The sequence below is a fragment of the Callithrix jacchus genome, chromosome 10 (assembly GCF_049354715.1).
Source record: "Callithrix jacchus isolate 240 chromosome 10, calJac240_pri, whole genome shotgun sequence".
Taxonomy (NCBI): domain Eukaryota; kingdom Metazoa; phylum Chordata; class Mammalia; order Primates; family Cebidae; genus Callithrix; species Callithrix jacchus.
In genome coordinates, this window is record NC_133511.1 from 109,331,040 (window position 1) to 109,344,540 (window position 13,501).

At 56.1% G+C, this 13,501-nt stretch overlaps 1 protein-coding gene across 1 annotated transcript in view; it reads right to left on the bottom strand.

Annotated features, from left to right (window-relative positions):
* The window catches only part of ALX4 (ALX homeobox 4), a 49,576-nt gene extending 39,358 nt beyond the window's left edge, over positions 1-10,218 (bottom strand). The window contains exon 1 of the mRNA XM_035262403.3: positions 9,727-10,218. Coding sequence (XP_035118294.1) covers positions 9,727-10,168 — 442 coding nt within the window. The 5' untranslated portion in view covers positions 10,169-10,218. The remainder of the gene's footprint in view (positions 1-9,726) is intronic.
* Between the last annotated feature and the right edge of the window lie 3,283 nt (positions 10,219-13,501).

The following is a 13,501-nucleotide window of genomic DNA, read 5'->3' on the forward strand; positions in this document are numbered from 1 at the left end:
CAAAGCTTACCCTTGACATCACTTGCCCTCTGCATCCTGGGATGTTAAGTTGAGAAGAACGCTTTGGGGGCCATGTTTTAAGACCCTGTCTTTCCTCTCCACATCATCTGGGATAGAAGTAGGGTGATCTCTAGGCTAATCAGGATCATCCTAGAACAGGATGCCTTTTAGGTTTCTTGGAGCCCTTGCCATCAAGATTTGCCTCTTCCTTCCTTGCTGTCCCACTGTGAGCGAGTTACTTATCTTCCATGAACCTCAGTTTTCATCTGTGAAATGGGGATGATAATAGTATCATTCTCATAGGGTTGTGACAGCAATGAAATGAAATAATACACAAGCAGCACTGGGGTACTGCCTGACACACTGGCAGGAGCGCTCAGTGGTTCTGGGCTGTCACACGGTTCTGCAGCAGCCGCCAACTCTAAGCCTTCTTCGCCTCAAAACCCATTATGGTCTCTGTCCTGTAGATGGGAAAACTGAGGCCAAGAGCAAGGTCTGGCACGCCAGACTCTTATCCTTTGGCATACTGGAGCAGCCTTCTCCCTTTCCTGGCATAATGAATGGGGAAGAATGTGGGACCCCGAGGCATCTCGAGGATTCTGGAGGATCCACCCACCTCTCGGTGAATATTACAGGACCCAGAGGCCTCTCAAACCACCAAGTCCCAGGAAGAAGGTTCAGAGATGGGAAGGTGGAGGCCCTGACAGGGGACCAATGCAATAGAGCCGTGTGTATGTTTGTCTTCCCGTCTGAAAGTGAGCTCTCTCCTTGAAGGCAGAGGCCATAGAGCTGGAGTTGTCCAGTCTCCATGCTGGGATGTGAACCAGATGTGAATGAATCATTGTGGCCAGGTAGAGACATCGGGGAGACTCGCACATCCCAGAGGACCCCAAAGTTTACATCCCTACTCTGAGACCTGATCAGGAAGGACCCCACCACTACCATCTGCAATATCCTAGCAGCCTGGAAGGGTATAGTGTGAGTGGTGGGGCAGAGAACCTGGCAATGCAGGATGTATGGGGCAGGGATGCTACCTCTCCCCATCATCACATCCTCCTCACACCCCCTCCCAGGCACGACAGGGCCAAAGTCCCATTCAACACATGGAGAAACAGAGTGGCACTAGAGAGGTAAGGGAGCTGTTATACATGGCTACTTCCATAGGAAAACCAAGATGTCTTGATCTGCAGAGAAAGTATGGAGGGAGAAAAGGAGTAAGTCAAGGAGAGAAGAAGGCTCAGGATTTCCAGCTGCTAGAGAAGACTCATCGGCCTCGACAAATCCCAACTTCCCCCAACGTTCCTGAACCCTCCCCTTAAGTGGCTTCCAATAAGCTACAAAACCCTGGTGGCGCTTAAACCCCCCAGGGCAAGCCAGCCCAACCTTCTCCTCAGAGCCTGAGTCAGGGTCTGACCTCAGCGCCCGTTCCATTGAACTGGAGTTTCAAGGCTGCTTGTCTGTCTCTACCTCTGGACCTGAAGGGGCTGCATTGGGAGCTTCCCAGAATCCCCCACAAGGCTTGGCATAGTGACAGGCAGTTTGGTGAGCCATGTGTAAATGGAATCTGGCCTCCCAGTCCCCTTGATTGTGAAATAAGACATGTGGGCCAGGAGATGACTGCCATCTCTCCCAACCTTGGGTGGAACCCCCACTATGTCACCATGACCCATGGTGTGTGTGCTGCAGGGTCGGGGGAGGTACCAGGATGCTGGATGCAACCAAAGGCCCTCAGGGCCTGGTGGACAGTCCTGCACAGCTGCCGGAATTGGTCATCTGGCTGCAACTGACCCTGGCTTGTGGTTTTCACGAACTTAAGAAAAGAAAACCCAGACTGGGGAGTTGGGCAGAGAGCAGGAGCCCCAGCCTGGTGGAGCTGGATTGGAGTCAGGTCCCTACAATCCCACCAGGAATTCCGAGGGTGCTCTCCTGTTGTCCTCTAATGCCCAGGAGCTCATGGTGGGATCTGCTTTACTTCTAAGGAGACTGAGGCAGGACGGGAAGCATCTGCTCTATTCCATGCCCAGAGAGAACGTGACTTACTGGACTTACTGCCGGAGTCAGTCCAACAAGAGCGGGTGAGTGGATCGGATTCCCCGGCGCGTTCTGCCTTTCCACCAACTGTATCGGAAGGAGAACTCGGTGGGTTCCTGCCCTCCTGCTAACCTGGCTGTGGGGTCCATTTCCCCTTGGGCCTCAGTTTGTTTGTGTGCTAAATGTGCGTAAGAACAGTGCCAAAGATGTGTCTCTTCCGCAGTGAGCCACACAGCACAGAGGGTACATTCCAGAGCTGGAGGGGAGTTGTTGGAAGGCCTCAGTGCTGGCAGGCGGGATGGACCCCGTTCGAGGGTCCCAGGATGACACTACGGATGGCTGGGCCCCACCGGAGACCTGCCACAGGGACACTCCGCCTGCCACTCAGTGAGTCAGCTGCTCTTGGGAGCCATGACCAGGGGCAGAAAGGCCACCGGCCATGATGCAAGGGTGCTTAGTCACTGTCTCCCTAGGTGCGCTTCTGGAGGCAGAGGCTATGCCACCCATGGACCCAGAGGGGCTCCAGAGCTGTGCACATGGGTACTCACTCTTGCAAACCTGAGGCTCACACACTGGGGTACACAGACGCAAGTGATGGAGGACAGGCATGCCTTTCACTGGACTACACACAAACCCTAGGCCTCACCCTGAAACACTCAGACAGCAGGACGTGGACTGTGTGAGAATGGGCAAGACACACACCGCCCTCATTCATGCTGTGCACACAATCATGCAAACACCCAAGCCAGCCCTCACACAGCCAAAGGTGGTCCTAGGTGCACTTAACCATGTGGGGGCAACACTGCAGGAGACACCAGTTCTTCATTCATTCTCTAACCAGTGAACGTTTGTTAAGCCCAACTGAACAACACACTTGGAAGGACACAAGCCGAAACACAGGAGGCAGGCACTTGGCGTGTTCTATCTCCTAGAAGGTCCAGCCAGGGAAAGTGCTCCATAAATAGTGGGAGAGAGAAGATCAGCAGACACATGGGCCATGAGATGGGACCTCAGCTTGGGCCTGGTCACATGTGGACACAAAGACACTCGCTCAGCCCTTTCCCTATTTACATCCCAGTCCTGAGCCCAGAAGCTGCATTCCACCACTGCCCTGCAGGACCTCCAGCTGGCTTTGTGTCCTGGGATGGCTCCCCACTCAGGACCTGTGCCAGCCTCCAGGGAAGCCTTTTTCACCCACCTTACCTGGATTTCTCCTGGGCAAAAATGCATGGGGGGTGAGGAGGGGAGAGAAAGGGGGTGAAGGTGGGCCCAGACTGCTACCAGCATAGAAATTCCGAGAGGGTCTTTGGAAATTGTCCACACTCTTGCATTACATAGAGCTAAAATTCAGACCCTAAGCAGAAGGGACATCTCCAAGGCCATGTGGGAGTAGAAAACACAAAGGTGGAGGCTGGGGTGAGCTAACCCCACTGTGGGCCCTGGTCCCCACGCATGCCAAGCTGGACATCAGTGTTGTGGTCCAAACCTCCCACAGCTTCCCAGCCTTCTCGGTTATGGCCTTCAGAGCTGCAGAGAGCCAGCTGTTCTGCTCTGACCTGGGTCACCAGGTCCTGTCCCTCTAGGGACAATGTGGTGCTCCGGGGCCTCCAGTTCAGAAGGAAAATCCACTCTTAAAGAATCTGCTTTAAGACAGCACTGGCTCCCTCTCTGTTCCCAATGTGCAGCGGCACCAGTGCCCAGCAGCCATGACCAAGCAGTCCTCAGTACAAGTGCCATGATCACTGAGAAAAACAGGTACATGGCAGGTGGTGGTGCCTCTTACCCTGCCGGCATCCCCAGTAACCCCCATCTCACCAAAAGGGCACCCTGGGAGCCATGGAGTACCAGGGTGACTCTTCCAACTGTCTCTGGAGTCCAAATCCAAACCAGCCCGCAGCCCTGCGTGCCACCCCACACCTCATCCTTGGCTCCTCAGAGCCTTGCCTCTGCATGGCTCTTCCTCATTTTACTCACGGCTGATCGTTGACTGAGGTTCCCTTCCACTCTTCCCTCCTGGGTGCTGGCTGATTCGGGTTAGGTGAGGTGGAGAAGCGGGTCTTTGTTAATGTGCTGGGGGTGAGGGCCAGGGCGGGTGCAACTGATAGGGGGGCTGTTATTTCTTTCTGGACACAGTGGAAGATTCTGTCGCACCATTAAGCTTTTGTTATCCTTTCTGAGGAACCTGCTTCCAGGCATCACGCAAGCTGTTGCCCCTGCTTTACTCTGCACCCCTGTACTGGGCAAGGAAGGAGCGTTTTGAATGGAGATGGGAGTGTCACCAGTTTACACCTCTGCAGAGGAGAGGTGTGCCGGGCTGCACCTCTGGAGGCAGGGTCCCTGGAGGCTGTGGGTAACTGATGTTAGAGAAGACCCCGGCTGCAGTTGGGAGGGCTCGCTGGTTGGAAAGAGGTGCCTCCTCCTCCCTGCAAGGGACCCTGTTTGGAAGGGCTGCTTCTCACTTGTCTCGTGGCACCGCAGAACGGTCGGCTTCCACTCCTCATCCCCCAGACGAGATCTCACATAGCCAGGTCCTCGCAGTGTTGGTTTCTCAACCTGATAACTGTCACCTCGGTGAGGACCTGTGCCAACGGCTGGAGAATCCGCGCTGCTGACGGAGGCATGTGGCCAGGTGGCGCCTGGCAGGCGACGTCTGGGTGCAGAACGGCGCTCTTACCGTCCCACCCAACACAGTTGCCTGGGCCTAGGTCCTTGGGCTTCCTGAACAGGGGTTTGGGGGGCTAAGGACGCTGATGCTGGCGGGGGTAGGGGCAGGAAGTTCTCTCTGGTCAAGCGTTCTCTCTTCTCTCCAGCACACACTCCCATACCCACACACCTCGCCCATCCTCGCGGCGAGAGGCGCGCCGAAGCAGCGCGGCCCTCGAGCGTCATCCCAAATTCGCGGAGCCTCGGGGGCTCGGGGCAATTATCCTCCTCTTCTCCTGGCCTCGGGCACCCCAGTCCAGGGGTCTGCAGAGAAGTCCGAAGCCCGGACAAACGCGCCAGTCGCCAACCACCTCTCACGCCTGGCAGCTGCAAAGGCCAATATATTTCCATTTCATATTTCAGTTTGCCACCAAAACAAGGCTGTGCGCGGCTATGGGCAGAGAGAAGGGGGCCGACGCCCAGAAGAAGGAACGTCCTTGAGAAAGTGCGCCCAGCTGATCTTCGAAAACAGTGTCCTGGGGGTGGGGGGCCCTCCAAGGCTTCCAGGAGATTTTCTGTAGGGCGTTTTGCTTTCCTACTGCGGGCCGGCATCGCAGTGCGCGCGGCTCCGGGTTCGGTGACTCCCGCTTAGCTCGGCGGTCGCAGCGAGGTTCCCGGCGCAGTCACTTGGAACTTCGCATTAGAGTCCCGACCGCGCAAATGCCCAAGCTACACTGTCTCCCTATCCAAGAAACACTGCTGTCAGGAACAAAATGGGGTCCCCGGTGATCCGAAGTCTCTTCTGAAATTTTCTTAAAACAACTTACAAAAAATGTTTTTGCTTTAACGTTTTACAGCCTTTAGAGAAACAAGCGAATGGTCTGTTTCTGTATCCAGATGGTCTTCCTAACAGTGTACACACACGTAACAATTCTTCCAACTTTCCTCTTCAGAGCTAAGCACTTCGCTATATGTAAATTGTAATAAAGAAAAATTGCGCAAGTCGATTGACTTAAAATACTGAGTTTTAATCCAGGCCCTCTGTTTTTCTATTTAAGAACGTGTGTGTTTGGACCAGACTGGTGAAGCAGGCTGGTGGCTATGGAAATTAACAAAAAAATTGAAAGCATCTTCCTTTGCCATCTCTCCCCCCAAAATCAAACAACAGTCCCCCCTTCCCGAGCAGGCTTCCCGAAAAATCGACTGTGGGGCTCGATTTTTCCTCCGACCACCCCACAGTCACCCACGGGCATTCGCTGCTTTTGCCGAGTTTTAGTTTCTGTCTTCTTTGGGTCGTCACTCACATAAATAAAAAACATACCCCAGTTCTCTGACTAAATTCAGACACAACCCCAGCAGAATTTACACATTTCGTGGTGCATGGATTGTGTCGGTGCAGGGAAAATAAATGCCTCCTAGTATTTAAACATTGAGTCTAATTCGAAAAATCGGGACTGGGCCTCTAAGCGGCACCCCAGGGGCTCCAGCCTGGCTCGCGCCTGCCCAGACCTTGGCGCAGAGAGCGCGGCTTTCCGGGGTGGGTGGATGGAGAGGTAGCAAACTGCTTTCAACAAAAACCTGCCTGCAACGAATCGAAAGCGAAACGGAAGCGGGGAGCAGGGCAGCTTCCCGCAGTGGACCCGCGTCCCGGGAGGCAAAGCCAAGGATTGGCACGCGCCGGCTGCGGCTCCCGGGGTTGGATCCGGAGTTTGAGGGTAAGGCGCTGGAGTCCCTTTCCTTAGTACAAGGAGACTCTTTGCGTCGCTGAGAAACTTCGGGTTTCCAACCTGACACGTCACCTGGGACCCAGCGGCCCACTCTGGGCTTGGGCAGGGAATTCCGGAGGCCAAAGAGCGGACTCAGAGTCTGGGGCGAGACTAGGGAGGTCTGGGTTGCCGCAGAAGAGGGCTCGGTGGGGGCTCTTTCGTAAAAACGCGGTCCCCGCACCCAAAGGACACTGCGGAGCCGCCTTACTCGTCGTTCTTTTAGCACATTTGGGGAAAGGGAGGCCCAAGTTGGAATAGGGACGTCTGCACCCCCGGAGGCTTTCTCTCACCAACTCTTTCTGCAACCCGGACCAGAGCCGGCCAACAAGAGACTGAAGCGGTGTCTCCGCCCCACACTCCCTTGGCTTGGCCCTGGCGCAGCTGCTGGGAGCACCTTCCTTGCCGAGGGGCAATTGGATTCTGCCGGGAGTGGCCCCCGAAGCTGAGGCCCGGGAGGGGGCCTCTGAGCTTCTCCCTTTTGTTAGGTGTAGTTACACACGAGAAAGAACAGCTTAACTTTTGCCCTGGACCCCCAGGGCTAGGAATGGTTGCCAGGTCTCAGCTGCCTGCCTGAAGTCGGAGATCAGCCAGGGCCGGTACTGGCACCAAGGCCACTCCTGCCTCGGACTTTCTCCAAGCTCTTGAAAACGTCTAAGGATTTTTCCTTGAACTTTGGTTCTCCCCTTTTTAGTTCGCACTCTCACAACTGTGGAGGACAATCCTTGTCAATGCATGCCTCAGTTTCCCGGCTTGCTGGCAGTGGGGGGATCCCACTCCAGAGGCCCTCCTCCTGGCTGCCTCTGTAGAGGGCAGAGCCTCACCTTTTGGAGCCTCAGTTTCTCCATCTTAGACCTAATGAGCCTAATCCCTTTCTTAGAAGAACCAGACCTCTCCTGGCCAGGGAGACCGGCTACTGAGAGAGGGAAAAGAACGAACTGAGAGAGGGAAAAGAACGAACTGAGAGAGGGAAGAGAACGAACAGTGACTTGTTTGTGGTTTGTGGCTTTGCCCCAGCCGTGCCTCTATCTTAGGTAGCATGGAGTGGGGTCCTGCGGGTGTTTAGAGGCTGCCTTTGGTCCCAGCCTGCAGTTTATGACCCAGAGCAGTGGCAGGAGCTTGCCCTGTCCTCAGAATTGGGTGCTCTCAAGTTCCCAGCAGCACGGAGTTGGATAGGGCTGAAAATGGGTTGGGGAGGGGGCTCTTGCCTCCTGCTGTCTCTGCAGAGGCACATTTACGACTCAGTAAGGCCTTTCTGTTATCACCCCAGGAGGCAGACGAGGAAACCGGGGTTTGGGAAGGTGCTTGCTGTCAGGTCACACTGCCACAGGTTAGGGGCAGTCGCAGGTCCAATGGCTGGCCCTTTCCCTTAGCTCCAAAGGCTAGTGCAAGTAGAGGAAGGGCCAGGCTGGCTATGGTGGCCCAGCAGGTCACAGAGAGAGGGCTCAGGGTGGGGAGCTGCTTCAGCTGCTCTCAGCCTCTTCAGAGGTCTCACTGGTAATTTTATTTAAAATATGAAAATCCAGTGCAGTAGGAGAGAAAGCATGAGCCCCTGGCTATGCAGAAGAACCTCCATGGGTCTCTTAGTCTGTGACCTGCTCTCACCTAATATTCCCGAATTACAGGGCGCCTGGGCTGGGAAGGCTGGCCTGTATGGAAAGGGCTGAGAGTCTCTGTCTGCCTAGCACAGGAGTACCTGTATGGGAGCTGTGGGTGCCTGCGTGTGGAGCTGCCTGTGTGTCTGTGTGTGGAGTTTCAGGGGTCTGTGATCTGAGTGCCAGAACTCATTCCAACTGGAGGTGAAGAAGAAAGGTGGAGGAAGTGGGGAAGGGCCACTGAATTTTTCTAAATCTGCTCTCAGTCCTGTCCTATGGGTTTGGGAGTATGTGGCTTGTTCGAGGCCACATGGGGATGTGTTCTTGGGGTATGACCACATCAGCTCCCAAAGAAGACTCTCTCTCTCTCTGTGTAAAATGTAATTGTAGACAAGCATATGACTGTGAATGTTTGTCAGCAGCCATCTATGAACTGTTCTGCGCCTGTGAAAGAACAAACCTGAATAGGAGAAAACGTCTGCCATCAGCTGTTTCCCAGGATTATCCTAGCCACCAAGGCCTCCAGCATGTCCCAGCCTCTGTCCCCAGGCCTAGTGCCTCTCCATCAGCCTGGATCAGGGCAAATTCCCTGCCCCCAACTCACCTCACCAGGGCCAGGCCTGAAGGCCAAGGCCTCAGGGAGAGTCTGTGCTTAGGGGTCCCGCCCTGAGAAGGTTTTTCCCTTTCTGCGTGGTTCCTCCCCCTTCCTCTCTGAGGCTCAAGAACCCCGATTCTGTGGAAGAAGAGAAGGCCTGGGCTACTGAGCTGCTCTGGCTAGAGTCCGTCCTTGAGTGACTCTCTCGCCGGCATCGGTGGCGGTGCTCTGGGGGCCAGGCCTGCCTCCTGTGGCTCGGTTCAAGGGGGCTTGGAGGTCATTTAGGCCAGCTTCCTCGGGTTCCCCGTGGGCTCAAATCAGGACCCAGACCCTTCTTTCTTGCCACAGCCCTGGGTCACCTGGGCCTCGGCGGCTTCCTATCTCTCCTCCTACTCCGTCCTTAATCATTGTTCAGGGGCCTGCCGCCTCCAAGAATCGCCGAGAGAGAAGCGCCAGAACTCTGGCCTGCCCGCATCCCACCGCCAGTAGCGCTCTGCGTCCCAAGACTCGGGTCTTAGCAGACCCCAGTGTCTACTGGGACCCCAGGATCTCCGGCCTTGCACTGTGTCGCGCCGGTGCGCCTGGATTTCCCGGGAGCGTTCGGTCAGCGGCGCTCCGGGCTTCCCGCGGGGCTCCACACCTGCGGCGCTTTCACCTGCGGCGGCGCCGCCGGAGGAGTCTCCCAGCCCGAGCGGAGCGAGGCCTCCGCAGCCCGGCTGCCCGGCGCCCGAGCGTTGCGCGAAGACTCCTTCCCGCCGCACGCCCTGGGCTGGTAAGAAGCATCCGCTTCAAATCCCGCCTAGCGGGCAGCGCAAAGCAAGCGGTTTGGGGAAATGCCGAAGGGACCGGGAAAAACAAACTCCAGGTCGAGTTTAACAGCCGAAACGCTCTGTGCCTGGGGCGGCGGACATGAAGGAGGCAGAACAGATCCCTTGGCTCTCTCGCAGCGATCCGGTTTTCTGACCGGAGTCACCCACGGCTTTCCTCACCCCGCCCCTAGTCCGCCAACTCAGGCCTCCCGCAAGCCTCCAGTTTCCAGCGGTGCGGAAGCCACGCACCCCGCCGTCCCCAGCCCCCGGTGATCCGCACGTGCACTCACCGTAGCAGGGAACCTGCAAGGCCGCGTTGTGGCCGCTGCTGCCTTCCTGGAGTTTGAGGCTGCCGTCCGGGGGCGTCTTGCAGGCGCCTCGCTGCAAGTACAGATGCGGTTGAGTGGACTGCTGCGGCTGCGGCGGCGGCGGCTGTGGCTGCGGGGTCGACGGCTGGGGCTGGAACTTGGTAAAGGGGCCCCGCGCCCCGGCACCACCCTCCAGGGGTGCCGCCAGGTCCTGCTGCCCGGCGCCGTAACGGGCCCGGCTCTTGGCGTCCCCGAATCCCTGTCCTTTGGCAGCGGCCGACAGGAAAGTTGTGCCGAACTTGTCGCCTCCGGGAAATGCCCTAAAAGGCGAGGAGCCCTCCCGACTCTGCGACACTGGGCTGTAGTAGGCGTCCATGGCAGCGGCCGGAGACTCGCAGTAAGAGACGCAAGTCTCAGCATTCATGCCTGGCTTGCGCGGGCGGCGGGCGGGGGCGCGAGCGAGGGCGCGAGGACGCCACCGCGCGCCTGGGCTGGGAGTTTGGGGAGTCGAGGAGGCGGTGGCTGTGCTCTCCGCGCCGGGCCTGCTTGCTCTCCCTCCTCCCCTCCACGCCTGCCTCTCCCTCTCCCCTCTTCTTTCTCTCTCTCTCCTCTCTCTCTCTTCCTCCCTCCCTCTCTCCCCCTTCTCTCTCTCTCTCTCTCTCTCTCTCTCTCTCTCTCAACTCTCTCTCTCTCTCTCTCTCTCTCTCTCTCTCTCTCTCTCTCTCTCTCTCTCTCCTCTCTTTCCTCCCTCCTCACAGCTAGCCGAGGGAAAGAACGGAGGGCAGTAAAACAATTCAGATGTTTCGGAAAGTTGACCAGATCTCCCAAACCCTCCTAAGGTTTTGAAGCGGGGGGGGGGGGGGGGGGGAGTAATTTTTTTTCCCTGACTTGCTTTTTCCTTTTCCCCCCTCTCGTCCCCTCCTCCTCTCTCCTTCGACGGGCTCCTGCCCCCTCCTCTCCACTCTTAAGGAGACGCTACTGACTCGCTAGCGGGGATTCAACCCAGAGGCGCCCGAGGGCTTGTCGGCTTCTAGCCGGGGCTGGGGAGGTGCCAGGACCCCCAGGGCACCCGAGGCTAGGCTGCGAATTGGCGGGGTGTCGGAGCTTTGGCCTAAGGTAGAGAGGAAATGCAAATTTTAATGACAGGTTTTAAAAAAAGCCCTCCCACCCCCCAATAAACCTAACAGGTTTTGACAGTCGAAGTCAGGGGGACCACCGGCCTGCGGTTGGAAGCGAGTCCTTTGGACTCCCGCGCGCCTTCCCGCTGTCACCTTTTCCTAGGTTTCCAGTTCTCCCCATTCCCGTTCCTCCTGGAGATTAACACACGCTCAAGCCTTCGTCCTCGGGTGCACAGTCAACTTTCACGCCTTGTTAACTATTGCCCTCCGCTGTAAGGGCGCTGGGTTGGGATGCGGCGACATCTGCCCTCCCTCAAGCCCAAGGGAAGCCCTGGGCTGGGCCCAGCTTCAGAAGCTTTAGAACTCAGCCCCCTGTGCTATCTTCCCGAGGATGCACCACGCACGTCCCCAGTCTGCGTCCATCCGAGGGGACTTCCTGCCCGGCCAAGTACGAGCGCGGAGTCTGGAGACCTGCGGAGTCTGGAGACCTGTGGCCTCGCCCGATGGTTGCGCTCTCACAGGTTCACTCTTTGGGGTCGCGGGTAGGGGAGGGGGTGAGACCGACTCTTCTCTCTCTGGCCTCACTGTCCCCGACTGTAAAATGAACTGCTTGGTTTTGATAGGTTGTGATTTCCCCACCAACGCGAGCCTCGAGGCCCCTGGCACCGCCACAGCAAGGGAAAAGAACTTTGCGCGTGGAGCCCTTCCATATGACGAACCTTCGATTTCGCTTCATGACAACCATGCTGGAGATTGGGGCTCCCAATTTTCTGAGAAGCTAACGGAGGCTCAGAGAGGGGCGGCCACCTGGCCGAGGTCACACAGCCAGGAAGTAGCAGCCGTGTCCAGGAACCTCTCCTCAGGCTAGTCCCTCCATTGACCTGGAAGGTCCTGCGGACCTCGAAGACGCAGAGAGGAAACTGGCCCCCTGGCTGTGAATGGTTCAAGTTGAAGGAGATCAGCGAGAGCAGCCCAGAGAAAATCGCGTAGCCAGAACGTACCTCGAGGGAGTCTGGGAGTGGGGTGAGAGGTGAAAGTGCAAGGTAAAATTAAAGAGGGCCTGAGCACCCAGAATCCAGGAATGTGGGTCAGATGTGAACTTTCTGCATCTAAGGTCTCCCAGAGAAAAAAATCTGGGGGGGGGGGTGTCGCGCTTCTGCTCTCAACCTCATCTGGGGTAACTCTTACCCTACCCTACTCCCTTAGTATCTCTGGTCCTTGCTCCGCCGCCGACCGCGTGATCCCACATCTGGTTTCCATCGCCGGCTTACCTTGAAGTGCTCGTTAATAAAGATATTCCGCAAACCAAGCCAGGAGCCCGCAGGCTCCAGCCGCCCCCCACTCCATGCCCAACGGGAACCGCGCCTTACTGGGGCACACCGAAGCCACGTAAGGGTCCTTTATTTATTGAATTCTTGTTGTGCCAGCAATCTGGCAATACAAGTTTATTATACCGATTTTGCATATGGGTAGACTGAGACTCAACCAAAGTAATTTTCCAAAGTTGGAGAGCAAAAAGCTGAGTGCTCCTGCCATCATTCTAAATGCTCCTGTCCAGCAGTTTCTTCAAGCTCCTAGAATCTGCCCAGTTCTCTAGCCCGTGCACCGTAGCATAGGTGGTTCTCACTACCTGGAATTCCCCAACCTCACTCCTGCACTTTTGTCTGGCTAATGGAATTCAGCCTAGAACATCTTTCTCTAGGAAGTCTTCCCATCTCTCCTAGTTCAGGTTGAGGCTTCCATTTGCCTCATCTCTATCCCAGGTCTTGTGGTTGTCTGGTTGCCTGGTTATGTGTGTATCTCAACCCCACTAGTTGCCCCAGGACAGCCTCCTATGTGCCTGGCACCCCACAAATATTTGTGGAATAAAAGATTAAACGTGGGGCTGTAAGATTCTATCCCCTCACTTTATTCCAACTGCTCAGTACAGCACTAAGTTCTGAGACTCTTTCTTTGGTTTCCCTTAGTCAAGGACAACTGGTCGCCCACCCACCCTCTCTTCAAGAATCTAGCAGCAGAATTAACAGTGTGCTGGCCCTTCCTGCACCTGTGCCCTGAGAGGAGAGAGTTTTCTCGCAGCAGAGGCCAGGTCTGTCTTGCTCACTGCAGGGCTTGTTGAGTGAATGAATGAAAGTGTCCTATGGTTCCCAGGGGCTTAGAGATGCATTTTTTTGTCAAGGAGTTCCAAGCCAGCAGCCTGCTCCAGTCTCCTGCACCCAGCAGCTGCCTGCAGGCACTCAGAAGGTGATGGCAATACCCCCACTTCTTCCTCCACCCTCATTCCTGCCTAATAAATGAGGGAATGACTATAACAGGCAAATTGTGGTGGGGAGGGTTGGGTGGAGAGGACAACCCCCCCCAACAGGTCCAATTGCAATTATACACTATTCCTAGAACCTCTGAACCAGGTGCACCCAATGCAAAAATTTGCTATGTTTCAAGAATCGTTTTTTGACTCTGAGCCTGTATTACCAGTTTAATTACTGCCTCGCTATTCAACCTGTCCCTGACCACCTGGATATTCAAACCCCAGGATTTAATGTCCTAAGCCCTCCTGACTCACTGACACCTTGCATCCTTGGAACGAGGGCCTTTAGTCCTCTGCGTTTTATCTTATAGATGGATCCAGGAAGAATGAG